Source organism: Rattus norvegicus, chromosome 17, assembly GCF_036323735.1.
Source record: "Rattus norvegicus strain BN/NHsdMcwi chromosome 17, GRCr8, whole genome shotgun sequence".
Classification (NCBI taxonomy): domain Eukaryota; kingdom Metazoa; phylum Chordata; class Mammalia; order Rodentia; family Muridae; genus Rattus; species Rattus norvegicus.
Genome location: NC_086035.1, coordinates 23,888,221 through 23,911,917, shown reverse-complemented (window position 1 = coordinate 23,911,917; position 23,697 = coordinate 23,888,221). Strand labels below are relative to the sequence as shown.

The 23,697-nt window shown below is 44.7% G+C and overlaps 1 protein-coding gene across 9 annotated transcripts in view; it reads right to left on the bottom strand.

Moving 5' to 3' along the window:
* Mak (male germ cell-associated kinase) overlaps window positions 1-22,501 on the bottom strand; it is a 47,441-nt gene extending 24,940 nt beyond the window's left edge. For 2 of the 9 annotated variants that reach the window (XM_063276111.1, XM_063276112.1), the window contains exons 1-6: window positions 22,393-22,501; window positions 11,982-12,302; window positions 5,791-5,845; window positions 4,873-4,994; window positions 2,597-2,676; window positions 737-869 (exon numbers count right to left, since the gene is read on the bottom strand). In XM_063276111.1, coding sequence (XP_063132181.1) covers window positions 737-869; window positions 2,597-2,676; window positions 4,873-4,994; window positions 5,791-5,845; window positions 11,982-12,082 — 491 coding nt within the window. In that variant the 5' untranslated portion in view covers window positions 12,083-12,302; window positions 22,393-22,501. Of the gene's footprint in view, window positions 1-736; window positions 870-2,596; window positions 2,677-4,872; window positions 4,995-5,790; window positions 5,846-11,735; window positions 11,918-11,981; window positions 12,303-21,156; window positions 21,348-22,251 lie in introns of those variants that run through there. The other 7 variants (XM_039095389.2, XM_039095395.2, XM_039095396.1 and 4 more) reach the window with 5 other exon arrangements.
* Window positions 22,502-23,697: the final 1,196 nt, after the last annotated feature.

Below are 23,697 nucleotides of genomic sequence, written 5' to 3'. Positions count from 1 at the left end.
ACTCTCTGTGTTACCTCTGAAATGTTCTGTGTGCTGTTTGTCATGGTAGACTGTCCCTTCCTCCTGCTGAATAGCCTTCCTTTGGGTGGAATGCCTTAAGGGTAATTGGGGTTGTGACATTGATTTTGGTAATTTATACCATTTAACCGATTTGTGTTTTGGCTTTCACCAGACAGAGACTTCTGCTTTGTTCCTGGCCTTGTGTTCCTAATGCCTATGGTAATGTTTAGCACATAGTAGTTATTCAGTGTTATTGGAAGTGTCTTAGTCAGGGCTTTACTGCTGTGAACAGACACCATGATCAAGGCAGTTCTTAAAGGACATTTCATTGGGGCTGGCTTACAGGTTCAGAGGTTCAGTCCACTATCATCAAGGTGGGAGCGTGGCAGCATCCAGGCAGGGATGGTGCAGCAGGAGCTGAGAGTTCTACATCTTCATCTGAAGGCTGCTAGAGGGAGACTGACTTCCAGTCTTAAAGCCCACACCCACAGTGACACACCCATTCCAACACCTCCAAATAGTGCCACACCCTGGGCCAAGCATATTCAAACCTTACAAAGGCTGAGTGAACTATTTTTTTCCCTTCTTTTGTTTCATTAGTGGAAGAGCCACAAGCCAATTCTTTCCTCTCTGCAAAGAACATAAAATGTCTACATTTTGTTTTAAATACCCAATATGGACCCTCTGGAAAGCTAATTAACAGTTCAACATAGGAAAACTTTACTATAAATGTTACCATCTGGTAGACACATAGTCAGTATATGGTGGCTGTGATCTTAATTCTCTCGCAAGTCCAAAATCAGCAATCTTCACCAGCTCTGGACCCATGCAAAGCAAATTCTCAGGTTTCATGTCCCTGTGAAAAAAGCCTGTGCAAGCAAGAGAGGAAAACACTAAATAGTCCTGTTTATTATCATCATGTGACTCATTGCTTTATATAAATATATACATATAAATATAACCAAGACCTCCTATCAGCAGCACAGGGTTGGGGAGGAAACATTTTCCTAGGAAGAAGTAAAGGGGTGTGAGAATTTGCTTGCAGAAGAATTTAGGAGAAGGTTCACATGACATGTAAGGTCACTAAAAATAACTTCCCATTTTTAATTTTTGACTGCCATGGGTGCATACGAGGGATGGATACTGACACTGTGACTAACCCCTAGTATTTCTACATGCTTATGGAATTTGGTGTGTTGTTATCACTACTGTGTAACAGATAGAAAGAGATGCGGAGAGAAGCTTGGTTTCCGTCAATGTGGTTGGTCTCCTTACTGCTGTTATGCCACACCTTAACACGAGAGTCCCTGAGGTTAGTCTCAGATTTGAAAAGTTCATTGGACTTCCAAAAGAGCTCCACACATTTGAACTAATCTCCTGGCTTATTTAACAGTTCACTTTCTCCTGGTGGCTAAGTCTTTGAAAAACCCAATGATGAAAATGCTCATTATTACTGACTCTCTATTAAATAAATGGTCAGTGACAGAGGCTAATGATTCTTCCTGAAGTGGACTCAGGTGCTGGGTTCTGAAGACCGCACCAGGGAGAACTATGGTTAGTTGGTACCAACGGTCTTCTGTGGAGGTTTGAGACCCAGCCCTCTTGGTGTCGACATTTCTAACTATTGCCTACCTAGGTTCCAAGTGCACACAACGCTATGACACAAACTTACAAACCTTTCCCGCTAAATACTGGAATAGCCAGCAATTCTAACCAGACATTCAATAACACCAAATGTTTTAGATGTCCGAGATAATGATTATCTTCACTCGGTGATATGCAAAATCACATAAAGTAAAGGAGTAAGAGAGTCATAGGAAATACACAGCAGCTTCCATTCCACTCAGACAATAGGTGTGACTAAATGCAGACGCTAAGGACACTATAAAAACCACACATAGGCACCATGCAGTATTTAAATCCCCGTGAGCAGCCATGCTTGGTCAAAGAAGACTTCTAATCCTTTCTGAAATAAGCTTGGAGGAAAATCTGTCATTGAGAGAACAGAAAGGGCAAACCTGGGCCAGAGAGCATCCCCTGCACAGACCAAAAAAACGAATGAACAAACAAACCCCCATAGCACCTTCTGTCCAAACAGAACAGCGGAATGCCGCAGAAACACAAAACCAGCCATAACCTGAAATCACACTGCTGCCCTCTTTACGCAGTGAGAAACTGCCAGCAACACTCGGGGTTCCTCCAAGATGGGCTGCCCTGCAGCCTGGCACCATTACCCCATGCCTGCTGCTCTCTGTGCAGTGTATCAAATAAAGCTGGTTATTTTCAACTTATCCTAGAAAGAGAATTCATTTCCTAACCTGCAAAAACCCTCACAAGATACTTTTGGTTTTTGTTTTTTTCTTTTCATTAATGTTTCTCTAGTTGAGTTAGTGGAGAGGTGTGAGGCAGGAGACTAGTGAGCAAACTTGTAAAATGTCTGTTATAGATAATAGATATCGATGTACAATTATAAAAAATTACGATGTGTAGAGGACAAAGTCAGACACAGCTCAGCAGAAGACACATTATTGCTATGTGTGGTCCTGATGTTACCCTGTGTGCACAGACAGGAAAATAAGACTACGAAGAAACTCACCATGTTTGTGGATAAATGCCAGCCCCTGTAGTATTTGATACATAATATTTCTGATGACTGACTCAGGGAACAGTTTGTTTCTGGAAGAAATGAATAGTTTATTAACCAACCAGCGACCAGGAAGGCCAATGATCTCCCTGTTGTTCTGTGGCCTCCTCTACTGGCCAAAAGTATAATGAACAGAGCTGCGGTGCTAAATGCTGTAGGTTTAAAATGGGAAAACAGCGATTTTCCTTTTTGTTTTGTTATTTCAGAAAACCTCACATCCAACAGTCAATGCCTTATACAAAAAATTCAGGAATGAAAATCTAAACTTTCCAATAAGACGCTGGGAAAACCACCAGTGTCATTAAACAACTACTCAGGCTTGGAGAATAAGATCTGCATGTTTGAGGTGCCTGCTGTTTTAAGACAGGGTCTTGCTGTATGCGCAGGCTGGCCATGAACTTACCATCCTCTTGCCTCACTCTCCCAGTGTTGGGATTACAAGCTCGTTCTACTGTTCCCCCATGCTTCAGGTTTATACTGCTCATCGATACTATCCAATAAAAATACAGTTAAGAGCTACACATGAGAACCAGGTTTCATTTTCCAGCAGTTACATTTAACAAAAAGCAAACAAAACCGGAAACATTAAACTTACTTAAAATTTTTATTTTTAAGTTTACTTTGACTGATGTGTAAACCAATTGAAAGTTCATATTTATATAAATATAAAATATAAAAGTGCATATAATGCAATGTGTGCAAATCTCACACGTGCATGCACTATATAATGATTAAATCAGGGTAAAGATTTGTGTTTCAAACACTTATCATTTCTTTATGGTCAAAACTTCAAAATCCTTTCTTCTGTGTTTTTTTTTTCTTTTCTTTTTTTCGGAGCTGGGGACTAAACCCAGGGCCTTGTGCTTGCTAGACAAGCGCTCTACCACTGAGCTAAATCCCCAACCCCTCTTCTGTGTTTTAAACTATGCAATTTGTTATTACTACCAATAACCATCTATTATTACACCATAGAAACTCCAGAACTTTTTACTTCTTAGAATCCATTTTTTGGGTCTTTCCCCTGTCTCTATTTTTCCACTTAGTTTAAAAAGTGCATCTACTTCGATATCCCTTGCGAGACCTGGTCTTACATAGCCCAGGGTATCCTTAAAGGAGCTACATAGCTGAAGATGACCCTGTCTGCTGGCCTTTCTCCCCCCCCCCCAACTGATGGATTGCAGGTGTGAAGTTACCATGCCTGACTAACATAAAGTTATTTATATATATATATCTGTACTAAGTTCCTAAAACTTGATATACAATTTAATTTGCATTATAGCACAGTTTAATCATTCTAAGGGCTCAAAAGTCATATGAGGCCAGCAGTTACTACCTCAGATGCAACATTTAGATAATGCCCTTGCTAAGTCCCAATGAGGGTTAAATTAAGGGCGCAAAAATTAATTTGTCAGGCCACCAACTAAAATGATCAACACCTGAATAGAAAGGGAGAATTTTCATCCAGCTGGTTATGCTAAGATTTATGACTCATATATCTCTAATGAATTCATCAGACAGTTTGTGGCGGGCAGGGGGGATGGATATGGGTGTGCATTTACTTGTAGAGGCCAGAGGTCAGTGTTGGGTGTCTTCATCCATCACCCGCTGCCTTGTTTCTTTGAAACAGGGTCTGTCACTGAATCGGGAGCTCACTCATAGGCCAGACTGTCTGACGAATGAGGTCCAGAGGTCCATCTGTCTCCCTCTCCCATGTAGGGTTATAGCCATCTACCTGCCTTCCTACGTGGTTCCTGAGGATCAGAACTCGGCTCCTCATAGCTTGCTCTGAGGGTGTTTTACTCACTGAGCCGTTCCTCCAGCTCCTGTCTCATCTTTTCTTGAAAGCTGCTTTATTCCTCTCTTCATTTAGTCACAATTTGTTGCTTGAAAGGGCAATGAAGACAGGTTTTTAGTTTTGCCTACAACTAGCGCTACTCTTGAGCATAAGACTGCTGATTCTCTCCATTCCAAAGGGGAGGGGTGACTGGACGATGTCTTTGCGTTTGCTGCCAAGGAATTGCAGTGCACTGGAGAGTAGTAGCGATGTCATAGCTGGTTCCTCAGTGTCGAATGCTACCATTTGATGAGATGATAGCATCAGCCCATTTAAATCTACCTCTTCAAGTTATAAACCAGTGCTACATCAAGTTCAAGGCACCGGAAGAATTCAAGGGACTCATGGGAAAAAATGGCAGGGAAAATATAGTTCTCATAAAATAAAGACATACCTGTCTTTCATTAGCTGATAGAGGTTTTCTTTCATATATTCAAATATAAAATAAAGATGGTCATTTTCTCTGATAACTTCTTTTAGTTTAATCACATTGGCATGATTGAGTTTCTTCAGGGACTGTAAAACAGGACAGCAGAATAATTCCTAAAGGACATTTATAGAGGTCGGCAGGACCTTGTTTGTGCTAGTTACTTTGGGAACCTGTCTATGTCTTTTAGATTCATTAATAAATTACATGTTAAGACCTACAGAAATTTAAAAGACACTGGGGCATTAATTTAAAGCAAACATTAAATGATTTAAGCAGTGAATGTTAAGCGAAAAGGGCAGCCAAGCAACAGAAGCTGCTAGTCGGTCACTTTCCCTTTTCTAATGTAGGTCTAACTTTTCCTTTCTGACTTATCCATGTCAGACGCCATGCAAAGTATCTAAAATCTCACCCAAGTCACACAGCATAAAACACAAGGAAGTGTATGCCGTGATTTAAAAGCTTGCTTTCGTGTTGAGGGTGTGCGTTTTGAAGTCATCTTTAAAAAGAAGGCTTGTTGTTTTCTATTCCACTAACATGGGAGGAAGACTTCCGGATGTAAAGGAAACGAGGTGAATGCAGTTGTCTTCAGAATGCATTTCGAAGAGTCTAGAACATTGATTCTCAACCTTTGGGCAGCGGGGCGGAGGGGGAGGGGTCGCATGTCAGATACCCTACATGTCAGACATTTAGATTATGATTCATAACAGTAGCAAAATTACAGTTATGAAGTGGCAATGAAGTGATTTGACGGTTGGGGTCAGCACAGCAGGAGGAACAGTATTAAAGGGTTGCAGTGTTAGGAAGGGTGAGAACCACTGCTCTAGGATGATCCTAGGAGCTGTGCTCAGGCCTGGTGTACTGTTGGGACCTTGGCCTCTTTACCTTAACTTCTCGCAAGTTCATACACTCATCCCAAGAATAGAACTTTCTCTTCATCCTGAAATAGACAAGGGAACATTTAGTGGTCAGGACTGAAGGCTGCAAGAAACCAATTTCACAACCTCTGGTGTTCTTGAGTATGGCTTCACTTTAACGTTCTTCCTCCCCAGAAGGAAACCCCCTCCCCTCTGCTCGCATCTCAAGTCAGGTCTGGGCTCAAAGGCGCCATTCTGCTTCAACACAATTATGATCGGAAGCTCTGGAGCTTCCTTTCTAAGTGAATTCCTAAACAAGTTTAGTCAATTTAATTGTGATTTTTTAAAAAGTGTGATTTCCCTTCCATGTTTCCATTCTTTCTGCAACTTAAAGGAGAAAACACCAACAGTATACTTCAGAGGTGGCAGAGGTTACAAAGTTTGGTAGCAAATTCAGTGAAGGATTTGACCTGACTTACATTACTATTTCAGCTTTGGGTAAGGGATTATAAAATAATTTAAATCAGGGGAAAAAACAAAAACAAAATAAAAAACCATGAGTGATCCAAATTTACACAGAGTGGTCTTTCCTTTTTCCTTTTCTTTCCTTTCTCCTTCTTTCCTTTCTCCTTTCCTTTCCTTTCTCCTTTCTCTTTTCCCTTTCCTTTTTCTTTCCTTTTCCCTTCCCTTCCATCCCCTTCCCTTCCCTTCCCTTCCCTTCTCTTTTCTTTTCTTTTTTCCCTTGTGGGATCAGGGTGGTGGATAGGGTCTGACCCGAGAGCCTTTCACATTTTGCCCTTTACTTACCCTCTCCCCATTAGAGACAGCAGAACTCTGTTTAGCATGATAAAGTAATTCTACTATGCATACAACAGATAGTTTGTATTTCTTTCTTTTTTAGATTGTATTGTCACATGAATGGATTTTTAGTCATCAAAAGGAACAGGGACAAGAACAACTCTGTGCTAGGCAAGGAGGTGTCCGCCAGTACTCGGGACAGAGGCAGACAGATATCTGAGTCTGAGGCCAGCCTGGTCTACAGAGTGAGCTCCAGACTGCCAGGGCTACATAGTGAGACCTTGTTTGAAAACAAAACAACTTTCCCCCACACCAAACCAAAGCAAACTAAACCACTCAGTGATGTCCTTGACCATATTTATCAGTCTGACTGAGTGATGGTTGGTCTTCACAGTCAACATAACTGAATTTAGAACCACTAAGGAAACACACCTCCGGGTGTGTGCATATGAAGATGTTTCCAGAAAGGTTTAACTGAAGAGGGAAAACACATCTTGAATGTGGGTGGCCCCAACCCATAAGCTGGGATTCTGGGCTGAATAAAAAGAAAGTAAAAATGTACTGAGCACCAGAATTCATCTCACTCCGCCTCATAATAGCAGGGCATATTAATGTCCAGCCCATCCTCACCATGACTTCCCTGCTCTGATGAACTGAATCCTTCTCCAGCCAAGAGGCAAGCACAGACCTTTCCTCCCTTTGTTGCCTTTGTTGAGTATCTTATCACAGAGAAGAGGAACTGATACAATCTACAGATGATTTATGGCTCACCAGGAAACTCAAGAGTTACTCGACTAACTGGGCTAACTGCTATAAAGCTATAGAGCTCATATGAGAAATCCAGCATGGGGCTGACAGCTAAAGGGAGGTCAAGATGGGACTGTACATCCCGGGTACAAATCCATGCTCAGCTTCATGGATTCTCAGCCTTGGATGGCTTGTCTGTGGCTCAAATGTTTTTCCATAAAGACATGCTAGTGTACTACAAACATGCTAGTGTACTACGAATATTGAAAATGTGGAGGCCGTTCTTAGTATTGATTATCTTTGAGCCATCTGGAGGCCCGAAGCATGTCACTGAAGTATTTAAAAAGTATCCTTATGGAATCAGAATTTCATTTAGACTCATGCAGGCCCCGTAAGGAACCTCGGAAGTTATCCAAAGGTACTTTTCAATGCCATGGGTTTCTAGAAAGTTACTTTCCAAAAGATAAATCATGGCTTTAAAGTAAAAATCAACTCAAATAAAGCATGTAATAATAAAGGGATTACCCTGTCCTAGAGTGCCCGTGAGTGCTGATTCTTTCTAATTCGATTTCAGAAATGTGAAAGTATCCTGAGATTGGCGAGATCGATTGCTACAAGCAAGGGTCAGAGTCCCCTAAACTAATGTGGAAGAGAAAATACCTGACTCCTGCACGCTGTCTGTTGTCTTCACAGGCACACACACTGTGGCATGTAATAATAATGATAATGATGATAATAATAATAATGGCAATCATTTTTTTAAAGTGCCTCTTCTTCAGAACTCAGGTAAAAGCATACCCGTAAGCTTTTATAAGTCAATAGACACTGTAACTTAGCTGACTTGAACAGTCTTAACTCTTCTCCCATGTTCATTAATACGGTGTCTTCTTTGCAGCAATACCTCCCTAAGGGGACACGTTCTAGCCCGTGGATAACTCTGCCATTCTCCCTGGCCTATCTGTGCTGTCTTCACATGCTTGTCTCCACTCTAGTGAAAGGGACTGTCCTAGAATTCTTAGTTAAGATTTCTGCTCCAATGCTTTGTGGACTTTTAGTTCTAAAGATCCTCAGCTCCTTCCCTGGGATCCATGACTTTAGGCTCCTCCCATTCCTTTGCCTTAGGCTCCTCCCACTTCTCTGACAGCTTCCTCTCACCGCCTCAGTTTCTCAGCTTCCGCTATTCCCTAGAAATGGTCTTACTTGTTGAAGTATTCTTCCTTCCTCCCTAAAATAGTAACAACAGTAATAATTTATGAAGTGCGCCCTCCATGGAAGTGGTTCTCAACCTGTGGCTTGTGGCCCCTTTAGGGGGTGGAACGACCCTTTCACAGGGGTCCCCTAAGACCATCTGCATATCAGACATTTATATTACAATTCACAAAAGTAGCAAAATTACAGTTAGTGAAAGTAGCAACAAAAAATTTTTTGTGGTTGGGGGTTGCCACACATGAGGAGCTGTATTAAAGGGTCTCAGGACTAGGGAGGTTGAGAACTGTTTCTCTATGGGAAGCCTTCTATGACAATTTGCTGGCTTTAGCCTCTGCTTCCAAGACTAATCTTCCCCTCCCCACCCCTCCCGCCCATTCATGTTGTGACTTGTAGACTTGTTAGCAATGTGTCTGTCTGGTCTTTATTTTGTCACGAGCCCATATATAGTAAGTGTGCAACAATTAACTGTGCTGTATGAAGTTTTCCTCTGTGTTTGTGAGAAGGTGTGCGCACGTGCGCATAGTGGCCTGTAGACTATGTAGCTAATGACTATGACCTAATTATTATCCTTCCGCTTCTGCTTACTAAGTGCTGGGATTCCGGGTATGCACCACTCACCCACTTTGTATATCAGAGACAGAACTCAGGGCCTGGGGTAGCTGACCAAGCTCTCTGCCAGCTGAGACACATGGCCAGCAGAGGTGCACAAAGACTTTTTACTATGGGGGAAAATAAATCCCTATATGTTACTTTGGTTAAGCTTTTAGTGTGTTATTTGCCAAAAAGCATTCCTAATTTCTATATTATGTTTTTTTCCTCTTCCCTCAGTGTATCTGACTCTTCTAGTCAGTGAGGTCTTGGCTCTCCTGAGCCTTTACTTAGATCTCTCACCCGAGACCGATCGTCATTGTACGACGCTAAAAGGTAAAAACAACCACTGTTTTTACTCCCTAGAAGAGATAATCAATATTTTGTCATCTTAAAATCAAAAGATGGTAATCTCCCATGACACTACAACACCCAGCCCCCCTTGTTAATCTTCTACATTTCTAAAAGCCATGGCCATGAACAATACTGTGTCTTTCCTTCCAGGCCACATGTACATGCATGTACAGACCGTTGTTTCTACATGTAATAAGATGTTGGTTCCTCTGATCCCCATGCCTCAGTTCTTCTGCTCTGTCTCCTCGAGCAGTTGGGATCTCTAAAGTGACTCAAATCAGGAAGAATGGCAGCAGTTCTTTGCCATGAAGAATGACTTTCAGGGCTCTGCCTCTGGCCTTCCCCACCATTCTGATAAATCATATGGACCCCATCACATTATGGGGGTTTCTTTTCATTCCTGTTTGCTAAATGTTTCTTAAAAACCAATGAGTAGGCACTAAATTTCCCTAAGTCAATTTAATAACCTTCCATTCATGTTAGTGTATGTTATGTACTTATTTGGCAATAATGGGCAGTTGGAGATTTGTTATAAAATAAGGCCATCATGTATGTGCTGTTTCAGATAGGGACATTTAACAGTACCCAATAAAGCATTTATCTTCTAGATTTTCATTCTTTAGTGGGCTGTCTCCAGGTCCAACCTGGTGAAAGCAGCTGCAATGTCACGCGCACGCTCAGGCTGCCCTCCGATGAAGCCCGGTGGAGAGGGACTGAGATTGCTGCAAACAATCTTGACACAGTTACGTGTCAGACCGTGTTTGAGTCACAGCTCATGCGTTAAAGTCCTAATACCCGGAATTTTACATGTCTGTGTCACAATATCTGAGGAAGTCAAGTTAAAGTGAGGTATTAGGCTGGCCCTGACATGACAGGCATCCTTACAACAGGGAGAACTGGACAGAGACTCACAGAGAGGAGAGAGTGGTTGGCAAGCCAGGGAGATCAGAGCAATCCCTTCCTCGTGGCCTGTAGAAGGATACACCGCTGCCAATGCCTGAGGGGTTGGGGACTCTTAGATCCAGAGATTTGTGAAAATAAATTTGTCATTTCAAGCTGGGTGTGATGGCACACTCTGTAGTAAAAGTGAGTGGGGGGTGGAGGAGGCAGGCGTATTAGGTTAAGTTCTAAACAGTGAGTTCAAGGCCAACCAGGCATGGATGGATGGATGGATGGATGGATGGATGGATGGATGGATGGATGGGTGGGTGGGTGGGTGGATGGATGGATGGATGAATAAAACTGGGTGTTATTTAAGCCACCAAGTCTGTGAAACTTTGTGGAATGGAAAATACATGGCCCTTTATGGGAAGAACTGTGTTTCCTCACCCCTAAATTCCTAGGCTAAAGTACTAATACCTCAAATTGTGACCATATTTAGAAATATAATTTAATTTTGTTTGAGTTCTTTGCTGTTGTTTCTATTTTGAGACAGTGTTTTTCCTAAGTACCCCAGCCTAGCTTTGAACTCATGATTCTCCTTCTTGTCTGCTGAGCACCACTGTGGTCAGCTGAGATAGTCTCTGAGAGACTATTATTAACAGGCAGTGCAATCTTTAAGAGAGGATCCAATCCTGTATGTCTGTATCGGGGAAGAAGAGCACCACACACACACACACACACACACACACACACACACACACACACACACACACGCACACACACGCACACGCACGCACATCAAGACACACACACAGAGGAAGAGCATATGGACACACAGACAACCAGCTACAGGCCACAGAGCAAGGAATGCATCAGAGGCCGGCCCTGCTGCCGCTCTGAGCTTGGATCTATTGTCTTCAGAAATAATGGCCGTTTAAGCCACCTAGGCTACCAGTAGCCATATCAGACTGAAATAGCGAATCGAACTGAGACAAACCTCTGACAACCTCAGCCCTGGTCCATTTCTGGGCTACCTCGTAAGACTTCAAGCTGGAACCACTCAGTAGTCACTTCTTAATTCCCATCCACAAAAAGAGTGTAGATTAAGAAATCCCAGCCTCATTTTAAACGATCAAACTTCAGGGTATTTTTTTTTTAAACAATCAAACTTCAGGGCATTTTTGTTATGTAGCAAAAATATAATAAACCCAACATGTAATAATTAATAGTTGATTCTATTTACTTCCATTTATACTCAGGAAAATGGTATATCTCTTTCAGAATTCAATTTAACAAGTCCAACCTTATCTTGAAGCCAGCTGTTTTAAAGAATTAGTAAGTTCTATTCTGTTCCCATGTTTAAACTTACGAAATATTCACTCTCTCCAGTCTTACCCCAAATGTATCGGGCATAAAATGCAGGGCACTCAGACTTGCTTGGTTTACTAATGCAAGACGGACTTTCCTTCACATAAGTGTACTCCTCTTTGGAAATTTGATTTTTTTCCTAGAACGGTGTTTCTCATCAGTCAAACCACCTCGTGGTCTGGACTGACCCTCACTCCCTGATGCGGCAGGTTCTCAAGCAAAGGAAAACAAAGACCCAGGCTTTGCGCAGGCTGCACAGTGGGGCGCACACACCTCTTGATTGCCACCAGCTCCCCAGACTCATTGCTCTTGCCCATAAGCACACTCCCGTACGTGCCGTCCCCCAGCTGCCTCATGGTTGTATATCGGTTCATCTTGGGAAGGGTAATCCAGAGAGGTTGCTGACAGAGCTCGCTTCCTTGCTGAGTAGAAATCTAAATCCGTCTTTCCTTGTGGTCCTCCTCCTTTTTGTCACTACACGGGAGACAGGCTTGTCATCATTAAACACGGCTCTTCCTCAAGGTCAGGTAGGCTCATGGGATACAGCAATAAGGAATCTGGCAAAGAGACACTGAGTCCATTCTTAAGGACACCCTGCGAAAAACCGAAGCAAAAATGGTTTCAGTACAGAGTCCCCACCACACATTTACTGACATCCTAGACACATAAAAATTAGAGCTGAGATAGAGGCCATTGTTAGAGGGCATGTGTGCACTGTGGAAGAAAGTTCACACACAACAGACCACAGGCAGCTCGATGCTTCCCTGTCCCCGCACTGGGCGATCTACCCATGACTGTTCAAAGTGGGACTGATGCTTCGTGGGGTTCTCTTTCTCCTGGCGAGAGTCCATGTTCTTTCAAAGGAACCAGGGGAAAAATAAATCAGACCGCTAAACCACGCCCATTCTCTGAAGCAAGTTTTGAATGACTTCAGTTAGCATGCTAAACTTAAGTTGTATTATTTATTTAAAAATCCCCAGTGGCGGGGTTGGGGATTTAGCTCAGTGGTAGAGCGCTTGCCTAACAAGCGCAAGGCCCTGGGTTCGGTCCCCAGCTCCGAAAAAAAGAAAAAAGAAAAAGAGAAAAAAAAAATCCCCAGTGGCTTGCAACTGTCCACATTAGGCAAGAGGAGTTGAAACAAGCCACAGAGAGAGCAGTAACACAGAGGAACCTCTTACTTCATTTAAATGACATGCCACTATCTTTTACACTGAACCGAGAAACATTTGAGTCTAATTATGAATACATTCACACAAAGAGCTAGGAAACGCAACCCCTTTTTACGTCCAGGCACGTGAGGCAGGCAAGCATAGAGACAGGTTGGCCTGGGGCTCTATTTGGGTTTGGGTTATGCACACCCACCCTCTCTTACAATAACACATTGGCAGCCCCGTTCCTTCCCTTGCACATACGTACACTTTACTCTTTCGTACCTTTCTAAATAATGCACCTAGCAGAATCCGAAACCCCTTGAGCCCCACTGGCAACAGGTCACATGTACTCTCATCTCTGAAGAACAGTATAGATTTTTCCACCCCTTGTTAAAAAAAAAATCAAATGTAACACCTTCTATTCTACTGAACTATATTTCCAACATACATTATGTGCAAAGAATAGAAGGGCTGATGTGGCCTGAGGTGCTGTGCATGCACAGTGACGCAAAGCTGTGTCCTCATTAACTGTGAGCATTAAGGTGAATCCACTGCTTACCATCTAAAGCCCACGCACATTTGGGCATGCGTGTGACTAAGATAAGAAACATTCTGGGGGGAGCAGGCACAACAGACAGAATAAACACGATCCAATCTACCAGTCAAAATTGAGGACCATGCCAGTGTCGCCCCTTAGTCACCAGCTCCTCCCCTCTTGAGCCCTGAGCACTTCCACTCAGGCGTCTCAGTGTCAACCTTGACGTGGACGCCTCTCTGATCTGTAATCTCGCTTTGCTCTCAACCAAGTGATTTTGCTGTTTGCAAGTCTGTGCGAGCTCTTACTTTCAATTCTTTGGATAAGAAGCAAAGAACCAGGAGACACCCAACCTAGACCCTAACCACCAATAGCGCGTGCACGTGTGTGTGCGCGCGCACACACACACACAGACACACACACAGACACACACACAGACACACACAGACACACACAGACACACAGACACAGACACACAGACACACACAGACACACACACACACAGACACAGACACAGACACACACAGACACAGACACACACACACACACACAGACACAGACACACACACACACAGACACAGACACACACACAGACACACAGACACAGACACAGACAGACACAGACAGACACACACAGACACACACACACACACACACACACACACACACACACACAGACACACGTTTATTTGGGAATTCATCAAGTCTGAGTTAGAAGATTGAGGATTGGGGCTGGAGTTGCAGCCCAGGTGGCGGAGAGCCTGCCTAACGCGCTCAGAGCTCTGGGCTAGATCCCCGGTACTGGCTGACATGGGTACCTGGAATCCCAGCTCCCGGGAATTGGAAACAAGATCAGCAGTTCAAGGTTTTTCTCTCGTATACAGCAAGTTTGAAGACAGTCTGGAAGACAGGAGACTCAGTCTCCAAACAGACAAACAAGCCAAAAAGCAGACTCGGGCTCAAATCTCTACCTGCTTCCACATTCCTACATAATGGTTTAAAAAAAACTTTTGACGGACCAAGGTAATGAAAAGAAGGGCAGTTTAGCTCTAAAATGCTATGAAACTATGAGTATATACATATACATACATACATACATACATACATACACATATATATCTTTAAAATTATTTATTGTGGGCCTGAAAGCTGACTTAGTAGGTACAGATGATTGCTGCCAAGTCTGATGACCTGAGTTCAATCCCCGGCCGGGACCCGGGACCGGGACCCATGTTAGTGGAAGGAGAGAAATAATTCCCACAGGTGTCAGGCCCCGCCTCCGTCTCCTCTCTCTCTCTCTCTCTCTCTCTCTCTCTCTCTCTCTCTCTCTCTCACACACACACACACACACACACACACACACACACACACACGTACACAAAATAAAACGATTTACTTGTGGTACAGGTCACTGAACGCAGGGCCTGGCGTGTGCTAGGCCCTGTACAATTGATCTATACCTCAGTCCTGAATATGTATTTTCAAAAAGTGAACTTTTCCCACTAACAGATCAGCTTTGTAATTATTATAGCAAAAAGGAGAACGAATAAAGGAAAGAAAGGTCACTGGTCTCTGACAGACACATATTCTCTTGCAACGGGGAGTAGAGCAAAACAAGTAAAACAAAAAGCTTGGCTGAAAGACTGCTTTTCTCACAATTTCTTCAAGACCACAATCAATTACTCTTTGTCCTAACGACGATGACAGTGCTGGCATTAAGATGATGTGGGTATGGCAAATAAATGACCCGAGTCATCCTGCGGCAGCGCCCTGATGCTCCCACACCCCCTCACCAGAGACAGCGAGGTGGTCAGAAACCCCTGCTCACTTCTTTCACAACAGAAACCCCAGGAAACTTTCTGGAAAGGAAAGGAACTCAGTTATTTGAGGCTTTCCATCTTCCAGGTATTCAAGCCGCAGAAATAAACCTGTAAGGTTCCTGCAAGTCATTCTGTCCTTCATGGATGCCAAGTGCTTTCCTCTAAATGATTGCTAATCGTGAAACTGGTATAGCTTAGCCAAGAAACAGAACTAGCACAGAGCAGCAGAGTCTAGTTTGCCCTTCCTCTACAGAATCTGACAGCCCTCCCCTGACTGGCCACCCCCCATGCGGCTCAGTCCTGGCCCCACTTGGGCATGTGACTTGTTCTGGCCAATAAACTATGAAGAAAAGCCTTGGGGTCAGGGATGAGGCTGTCCCAGCAGGCTGCTGTTCAGCCTGGGTCCTGGGTGAAGAAGATGAACGGGGACAGTGCTAGGCCAAGTGCAGCCAGTCAGGGACCGGAGAGTGAAACAGGCTTTGAGGTTGCATCATTTGTCACTAGAGTAACACTGAGCAACAAATAACCCAGGATCAATCACTATTGGTATCTGCTCATTCAGTCAGGAACTGCAGTATGCCCCACCCCACCCCCGCCCCACCACAACCCCTTTCAGTACAGAGTCCAGGGTATGGTCCCTTACTGCATTTATTGGTCAAGTGGCTACAGAGCTTTCAAGTCTCCAGTTTGAGGTTGTCCATGAAGTAACCACTCTCAGATCTGTGGGGGACTGTACGTGAGGTTTTCTACTTTTGGGATTACAGCCTAACACAAAGATGTTAGGTTCTGTAACATGACGGACTTCCTATTTCTGGATTGGATGCTCAATTTATTAAGCAGTCAGATGAGAACAGTATTGGCAGACAAAGATCTAGCAAAAATTCGTCAACATGTATGTGAAACTTGCCAGAGTATGGGATGCAAACATTTCTGTATTTTTAAAAAGCAATATGGCAGTCACATCTATGTCACCGATGCCTTCGAGTAGCATCCCCATGTACCTGCAGACAAATATGCAGAAGTATAAAGGAAGTATACTTTATATATATACTTATATGGGAAGTATAAAGAACAGAGCAGACAGAGAGGGCGAGGGCTCCTGTCATTCCTGCTACAAATGAATCCACAGAACCCTATTTTAAAAATTTCATTTTTCCAGATAGGGTTGCCCCGGAATGGTTCTGGTGGTCCCTTAGGCCTCGGTAGGTCTTGATTTTATAATTACGTTTGGACAAAACAAGGCGCAGCCTAACCATGCTCTCTGTAGCAAGGATGCTCGCTGGTTCCCGCCATTGTTCTGCTTTTATTCTGCATTTCAAGAGACCGTCTTTCAACACGTGTCTCTGACTGCTCTTGGCTTTCAGAAATCTCTCACTGAGCTGGAGACTCTATGCTGAGTCTTCAAATATCACCCTTAGAAGACAGCTTACTTAAAATGTCCCTTACAGGTCAGTCCTTCCTTCCAGGGTGACTTCCCTCCTGCTGTAGCACTTTTCACTCTGAGGTAACACACAGAGAGGCCAACAAGGATGTGTGCTAGCTGTCAAAGTCCCCATGGATTTGGAAAGCAGGCTTTCTGAGCCCTCTCACCGTTGACGAGCGCACACGCCACGGCAAAGTCACGTGGTTCCTTGTTTTCAGGGTTTATCTGGAATGCTGTGAGGTTTTTAGATCATGGGGAGTGTCTATGGATTTAACATTTTTCAGATAGGAAATATTTTCTTCAAAGATACACAGAAACAGTTAGGCTATGAAACTCCGTAGTGAGACTTTGCATTTGTAAGATGCCATTTATATTTAGGGTTTCTTTGTCTTCCTCAGCTTATGTCTAGGTGGAAGGTTCTAAGGACAACAAGTGACTTTTGGTTTGCCTGAGAAAAAGAAGAGACAGTTTTCCTAAACGATCTTTATGTTATACAAAGATACCAATCAAAATATCACGGTATCAATGTAGAAAAATTACTGTAGAAACTACATCTAAAGTATAGATTTAAAAAAGATTTGTGTTTGATGTATACTAATGTATGTGGGTGTTTTGTCTGCATGTACGTCTGCACACCAGAAGAAGGCATGGCATACTATGGGACTACAGTTATAGACTCTCCAAGCCCACATGTGGGTGCTAGGATTTGAACTCAAGATCTTTGGAAAAGCAGCCAGGGCTCTTAACTGACAAGCCATCTCTCTAACCCTAATGTTTCTTAACTGAAATGTTTTTCCCCCCCTTTCCCACACGAACAAACACAACTCTGAAAGGTGTTTTGTGGTGCTTGTTCTGTTTTGGACCATGTGCTATGATTTAGGGGCACACAGACTAAGACACATTTGATTGTACTCCAGTTACTTTTGCAGCCGATCACAGCACTTCTGATTGCTGCCCTGTCTTCCCCCATCCCCCACCCCCATCCCTCAGCCCCCATCCCGACTCTCCATCCCCTCACCCCCCTCAGGAGAACATGCCTGTCTTCTGGGGAAATCAGTTCTTAAGAGGTCTATCAATCCTTTCTGGTTAAGTAACATTTATTTAGGCAGAGGGTTTTATCACAGCACTCCAGCTGTTAATAAGAATGTAAAACAAACCCACGGGGAGTTAATGAACTGTTTATGATCAAGGAGAATCAAGGACAAAGTCGACCTGATATTCAAGTGAGGCTTGAAAGTCTTTGTTTTCTGAGTATGATACCTAACTTATAACCTCCATTTTTTTTTTTTTTGGCTTTAAAGTTGCTGCACTTCAAAAAGGACCAACCCCTTTGTTCCAAAGCTACACAGCCTCCGTAGCTCAACCATAAGACTCCTAGATACATCAGCATAAGAACCGTCAGTGGACAGGGGCCTGGGCTGTCAGTGGACAGAGGCCTGGGCTATCAGTGGACAGGGGCCTGAGGCTATCAGTGGACAGGAGCCTGAGGCTGTCAGTGGACAGGGGTCTGAGGCTGTCAGTGGACAGGGGCCTGAGGCTGTCAATGGACAGGAGCCTAAGACTGTCAGTGGACAGGAGCCTGAGGCTGTCAGTGGACAGGAGCCTAAGACTGTCAGTGGACAGGGGCCTGAGGCTGTCAGTGGACAGGGGCCTGAGGCTGTCAGTGGACAGGGGCCTGAGGCTGTCAGTGGACAGGGGCCCGAGGCTGTCAGTAGACATATGCCTTGGATGTCAATGGATAGAGGTCTTGACTGTCCGTGGACAGAGACTTGGGCTGTCAGTGGACAGAGACCTGGGCTTTCAGTAGACAGAGGTCTGGGCTGTCAGTGGACGGAGGCCTGAGCTGTCAGTGGACAGGGGCCTGCTGGGCTGTCAGTGGACAGAGACCTGAGACTGTCAGTGGACAGAGACCTGAGACTGTCAGTGGATAGGGGCCTGTGGCAGGCAATAGACAAGGGCCTATGGTTGGCAGTGACAGGGACCTATGGTGCCAGCCACACGCTACCTTGAAACTTAGAGTTGCACCTGGATCATCCTGATTTCTGGAAAGATACTAAAAAGTTCCTGGAAGCAGTGAAGAGAAACAAAGTTTTAGACACTAGAACCTGGAAGGTTTAGCCAAAAAACATCCACAGGGAAGCATTGCCATAAAAATAATGTAATTCCAGGGCTGGAGAGATGCTCAGTGGTTAAGAACACTTGTTCTTACAGAGGACCCAGGCTTAATTCCCAGCACCCACGTATCAGTTCACAACCCCAGTTACATGTGGCATACAACACACAGGCATATGGGCAAGCACACCACTCATACACAGAAGATACAAATAAATCAATCTTCAAAATTAAAGTTTTACAGATGCACTTCTGAACTACACTGGTATGGGCACTGGTGTTGGCTCTATGATTAACAGGCAGTGTTTTGAAAGCATGAGGATCTGAGTGTGGATACCCAGCACCCACAGGAAAACCTTGGTGTGGTCACACATGCCTGTAACCCCCTGGCATTGGGAAACAGACAGGAGGACCCCTGGTGCACACGGACTTCTGGCCTAGTCCAGATTCAGGGGAGAGACCTGTCTTATGGGGACAGTGGGGAAGCAGGACACCTGGTCTCCTCTGGCCTCTGCACACACAGCGTACACACGGATAGAATGGTGGGATAGACATCCTTTTACTCAATTACTTTCCTGATAATGGCTAACGGAACACAAAGCATCGGGAGCATTAGGTCAAAGAGTCATGGAGGTGGTCCTGAGGAGGGACACACTGCTTTGGAAGGGACCAGAAAAGAGAGTGCTCACAAACAAAGACATAGGGGAGAGGGTGGGCTTAGGACAGCAGTACCCACGAGGGAGAAGCAGAAGGTAAGATTGTGCCAGAATAAGTAGCAAAACCCACTTAGCGCCCACTTCAGAAATGTCTGCCATCTTCTGATCACCATTCAGACCATCAACCACCGGCGCCACCACCTCCAAGTGGAGGACCACCCTGCCTACTTGTGCCCGGCGTTCACAGTCAGCAGACCACCCACCCAACGATGGCTCTCTCCTCTGGAAGCTGAACCATTTTTGATGAAGCTGTCCTGCAAACTTAGTCTCTTAAGCCAAACTAACCAACCTCCGAATAAACGACGGGAATGAAAATTCTATTTTGAGGGCACTGGTGGAAGAGGCTGGACTTACATCTAAGGGTTGGCCAGCAGGGATCACAGCCACGTCTCAGTGGTGTGTTTGGGATGAGGTGAGATGGTGCAGATGTCAGTGGATATTTAAAAGGTCAGATCGGTGAGAAGCGGTCAGTTTGACACCTTGCCTCCTCCTTAGGTAAATCACCCTTGTGTCCTATGCCTCCTGTCAAATACTTTAGAAGGGCTTCACCTGAGTCACAGTAACTATAAAGTAAACAATTTTCAGGTCGGAAGGTACTTCCTGTCCCTTGCATCCTCTGAAGACATAGGGACAATGAGTCAACGAGAGGCGGCATGGCTGTGAAGGTAGCGTGCGTGCATGCGTGAGTGCAAGCATGCATGTGTGCGTGCCCGCAGACTAGAGATCAACCTCTGGTGTCCTTCAGGATGTGGTCGCTTTGCTGTTTTGGGACAGGGCCTCTCACTTGTTGAGGGCTTGCCGATCAGGCTAGGCTAGATGACCACGAAGCTTCATCTGCTTTTGCCTTTGAAACTGCAAAAGGGCGTGCCACCATGACTCCCTGCTTTTGGTTGGTTGGTTGGTTGGTTGGTTGGTTGGTTGGTTGGTTGGTTGTTCTGTAGATTGAACTCAGGTCCTCACATTTGTGTGGTGTGGGGCAAACACCTTCCCATTCCTGAAGGTAGAAATCAGTATTCACTGATTGCACTCAATAACGACTCTTGCCGCATGGCAAGCCCCCGAACTGATTACAGCTCAAAAAGCAGGGCATCTACCCTAAGAAAAGCACAAGCACCGCCCACGGCTTTCTGTCTCACAGACAGTAACAGTGCTGTAAACCATTGGTGTAACACACCTGGTAAGGACTCGGACTTTACGACGGTTCAGCCGTAACACTCACTGACTTTCATGCCGCTTAAACAAATATTCTACGCTGACCTTAAAAAGGGCAATCATTTAGACTCTCAACCATAGAACCTTAATAAATATTCATTCTCTCGTATTTACTTTGATCAAACTGCACCATCACTGCTTAGATGCACGGTTACCGTAAAACCTCAACTAGCTAATAAGAGATTTAAATAGGATTAAGAAGGATTGTCGTGGAGGGCAGATGGAGGGGAATATGTGCCTGTCAGCCCCCCCAGCAGAGGTAAGGTCTGGAGAGTTCTGAGAAGAACACATCATTGGAATATTTCTAGGCTGTCATTAACTTTGTAAACAAAATTGTGGCATTGAGGAATTGCTGAATCAGCTTAAAAAAAAGAAAAGAAAAGGAAAAACAAACCAAAGATTCCACCTTAGTCAAGAGACAGGCACACCTACAGAAATCAAAAGATTATTGTAAGGGGAAAAGAAAGATTCGTCCCTACCTCCTTCCCTTGTCCCTCTCCAGACTGGATCTCATGAAGCCCAGACTAGGTTAGTCACTCATGATACTTTTGAATTCTTGGTCTTCCTGTCTTTACCATCTAAGTGTTAGGACAGACAGAGCCACCACACCAGGCAGGAAAAGATTCTGCCTCAGATTGTAGATCCACAAAGTTAGCTCTGTGCGAGCATTCGCAAATTGTTTACAAATTAATAATAGACCTACAGCACGGAGAGATCTAAGAACAGGCTGCCCAAGGCCAGCTCTGAGGAGAGGGGACGAGTATCCCTCCCCTGTCACTGCCCATAGGTTGGAAGTAACTTCTCCTCCTGCTACTACTTCTACTCCATTGGTAAAACAAGTGACCTCTGTTAGAATCCTTTACCATTACAACAAATGACATAGTGACAACGGATGACATTGCATAGTGACATAAATCCCTTTTCCTGAGCTCCATAGCTGTGCCTACATTAAAGGCCCAATCTGGCAGTAAAGAGCCAGTCTTTGTCTGGAGCCCTCTGATCCTTGGGAGTTAAGTCTGCAGGAGCAGATGTAATGGGGGTTGGGAACAGGGGATTCTGACCCTGGAGGGTGAATCTTCCGGGACTGAAGAGGGCAGCGAGGCAGCCCTTCTGTGCCCTGACTCAGTGTTCACCTGCATGCAACCTGGAATGCACCAAGGAGGGCTGGAGTCGGACCTTCTCCTTCTCCTTTCATTTCCACTTTATAAGATCGGAAACTAGTTGTGCTTCCCCGTACCACCCCCTATCCAGTCTCGCGCTTCACTCCTAAAAGTAGTTTCAATGCACCCCGAGCACCCTGAGGACATGTAGGGGATCCAGGGCACCAGGCTCAGGCTAGGGGTCTCTCTGAAGAGGGGCTGGAGGACAGCACCAAGTCTTAGAGAGAGCCCTAGGGAGCCTGAGAGACTCTGGGGGAGACCTGGGGGACCCCTGGGAGCCCTCGGAGCTCCAGGGAGCCTGCGAGAACCTGGGGAATTTAGTTAGCGGAAGAGCCAGGCCCTTTCTCAGGTCTCCCACCCCAGGCCCGCCGCTCCGCCCTGGGACCCTCCTCCCGCTCGCTCGCCGGCCCATACCGGCGTCCAGGTCCCGCCTCCCAGCGGAGAGTAGCCCTGGCTGGTCTGGGCACCGAGGCCACATGCCCGGCGGCTTCGAAGCTTAGGTCGGGCTGGGTCCCACAGCCTACTCGGGATTACCCGCCGGCGCGGGCAGCTTACCTCGATCGCTCCCTTGTGAAGCTCCAGCGCCTTGTGTGTTTCGTATCCTAGGAAACGGCCAGGGCGCGCCAGCCCGCGCGCCTAACCCGCTCACGCCACGCCCACCGAGGGCGGGGTCGAGCTGACGCACCACGCCCACCATCGTAAGCCTCGCCCCCGCGAAGACCGGATTCAGGGAACACCTGGCTAATCTATTATTCTGTCAATCTTTTTTGGTCGCTGTATTTTTTTTTTTTAATGACTAATAGTGTTTATTTATTCTTGAAACATTTTTCATTATATAAATTGTCCACTTGAAACTAAAAGGGACTTTCTAGATTTTTTTTTTTTTTTGTTGGCTTTCACAATGTAAGGTGACTTAGATCTTGTTAGGAAATAGATTGAAACTGACAAGCTACACCCCTTTGTTCCACTGGCACAAAGAAGCAACACTTCACCACCGCGAACAAGCTCTATGTGACTACGGCTTAAGAACTAGATTTCCAATGATATGCGAATCAAGACAGGAACTAACACACAAATGCTGGACACCTTAAAACTGAATAGATCATGCATCAAATACTGCAGAATAAGCTAAGTCTGCCTTTAAAGGGATCTGTTTAATCCTATGCGAAGTAATTTGCATAGCTTGCCTGTCATATGGCTTTAATAAATGAAGACACTGAGTTGCGCACATGAGGCATTCATTATGAGCTAGGACAGGGACAATAAAATAAATCACTGGGGATGGAAGAGGGAGTAACAGTGGCGATGGGCATGAAAGTATAGTGTGATCATGTCGGACAATGAGGACAAGAAGAATAGGCAATGCTCACAACGAGAGAGTTAACTCTTGAAAATCAACTTTTTCTTTTCTTTTTGAGATTATAATAAGTATATCCTTTCCTTCCCCTTTCTCCCTCCAGACCCTCCCATATCAGCCTCCTGCTTCTCTTTCAAATTCATGGCATCTTCTCATTAGTTGTTGTTACTTGCAAATACACATACACACAAATGTTTCTAAATATAACCTGCTCAGTCTAGATAATGTAACTCGTATGCATGTTTTCGGGGCTGGTCATTCAAAGCTGACAACAGGTGTGCTCTTCCCTGGCAAAGACCAGTTCTTCTACTCTGTGTTCTTTTGTTACCTGGAGTTCTTTGTGTATGGTTGAGACCTTGTGGTTTCCCCCCAATCCTTCCACCCAATCCTCCGACCTAGTCTACTTCGACATGTCTACTGTAAATGTCCTGTCACATTTAAACAGTCATGCCGGTGAGTCTCGTGGCCTCTGACATCACTAGAAGACACAGGCTCACAGCACA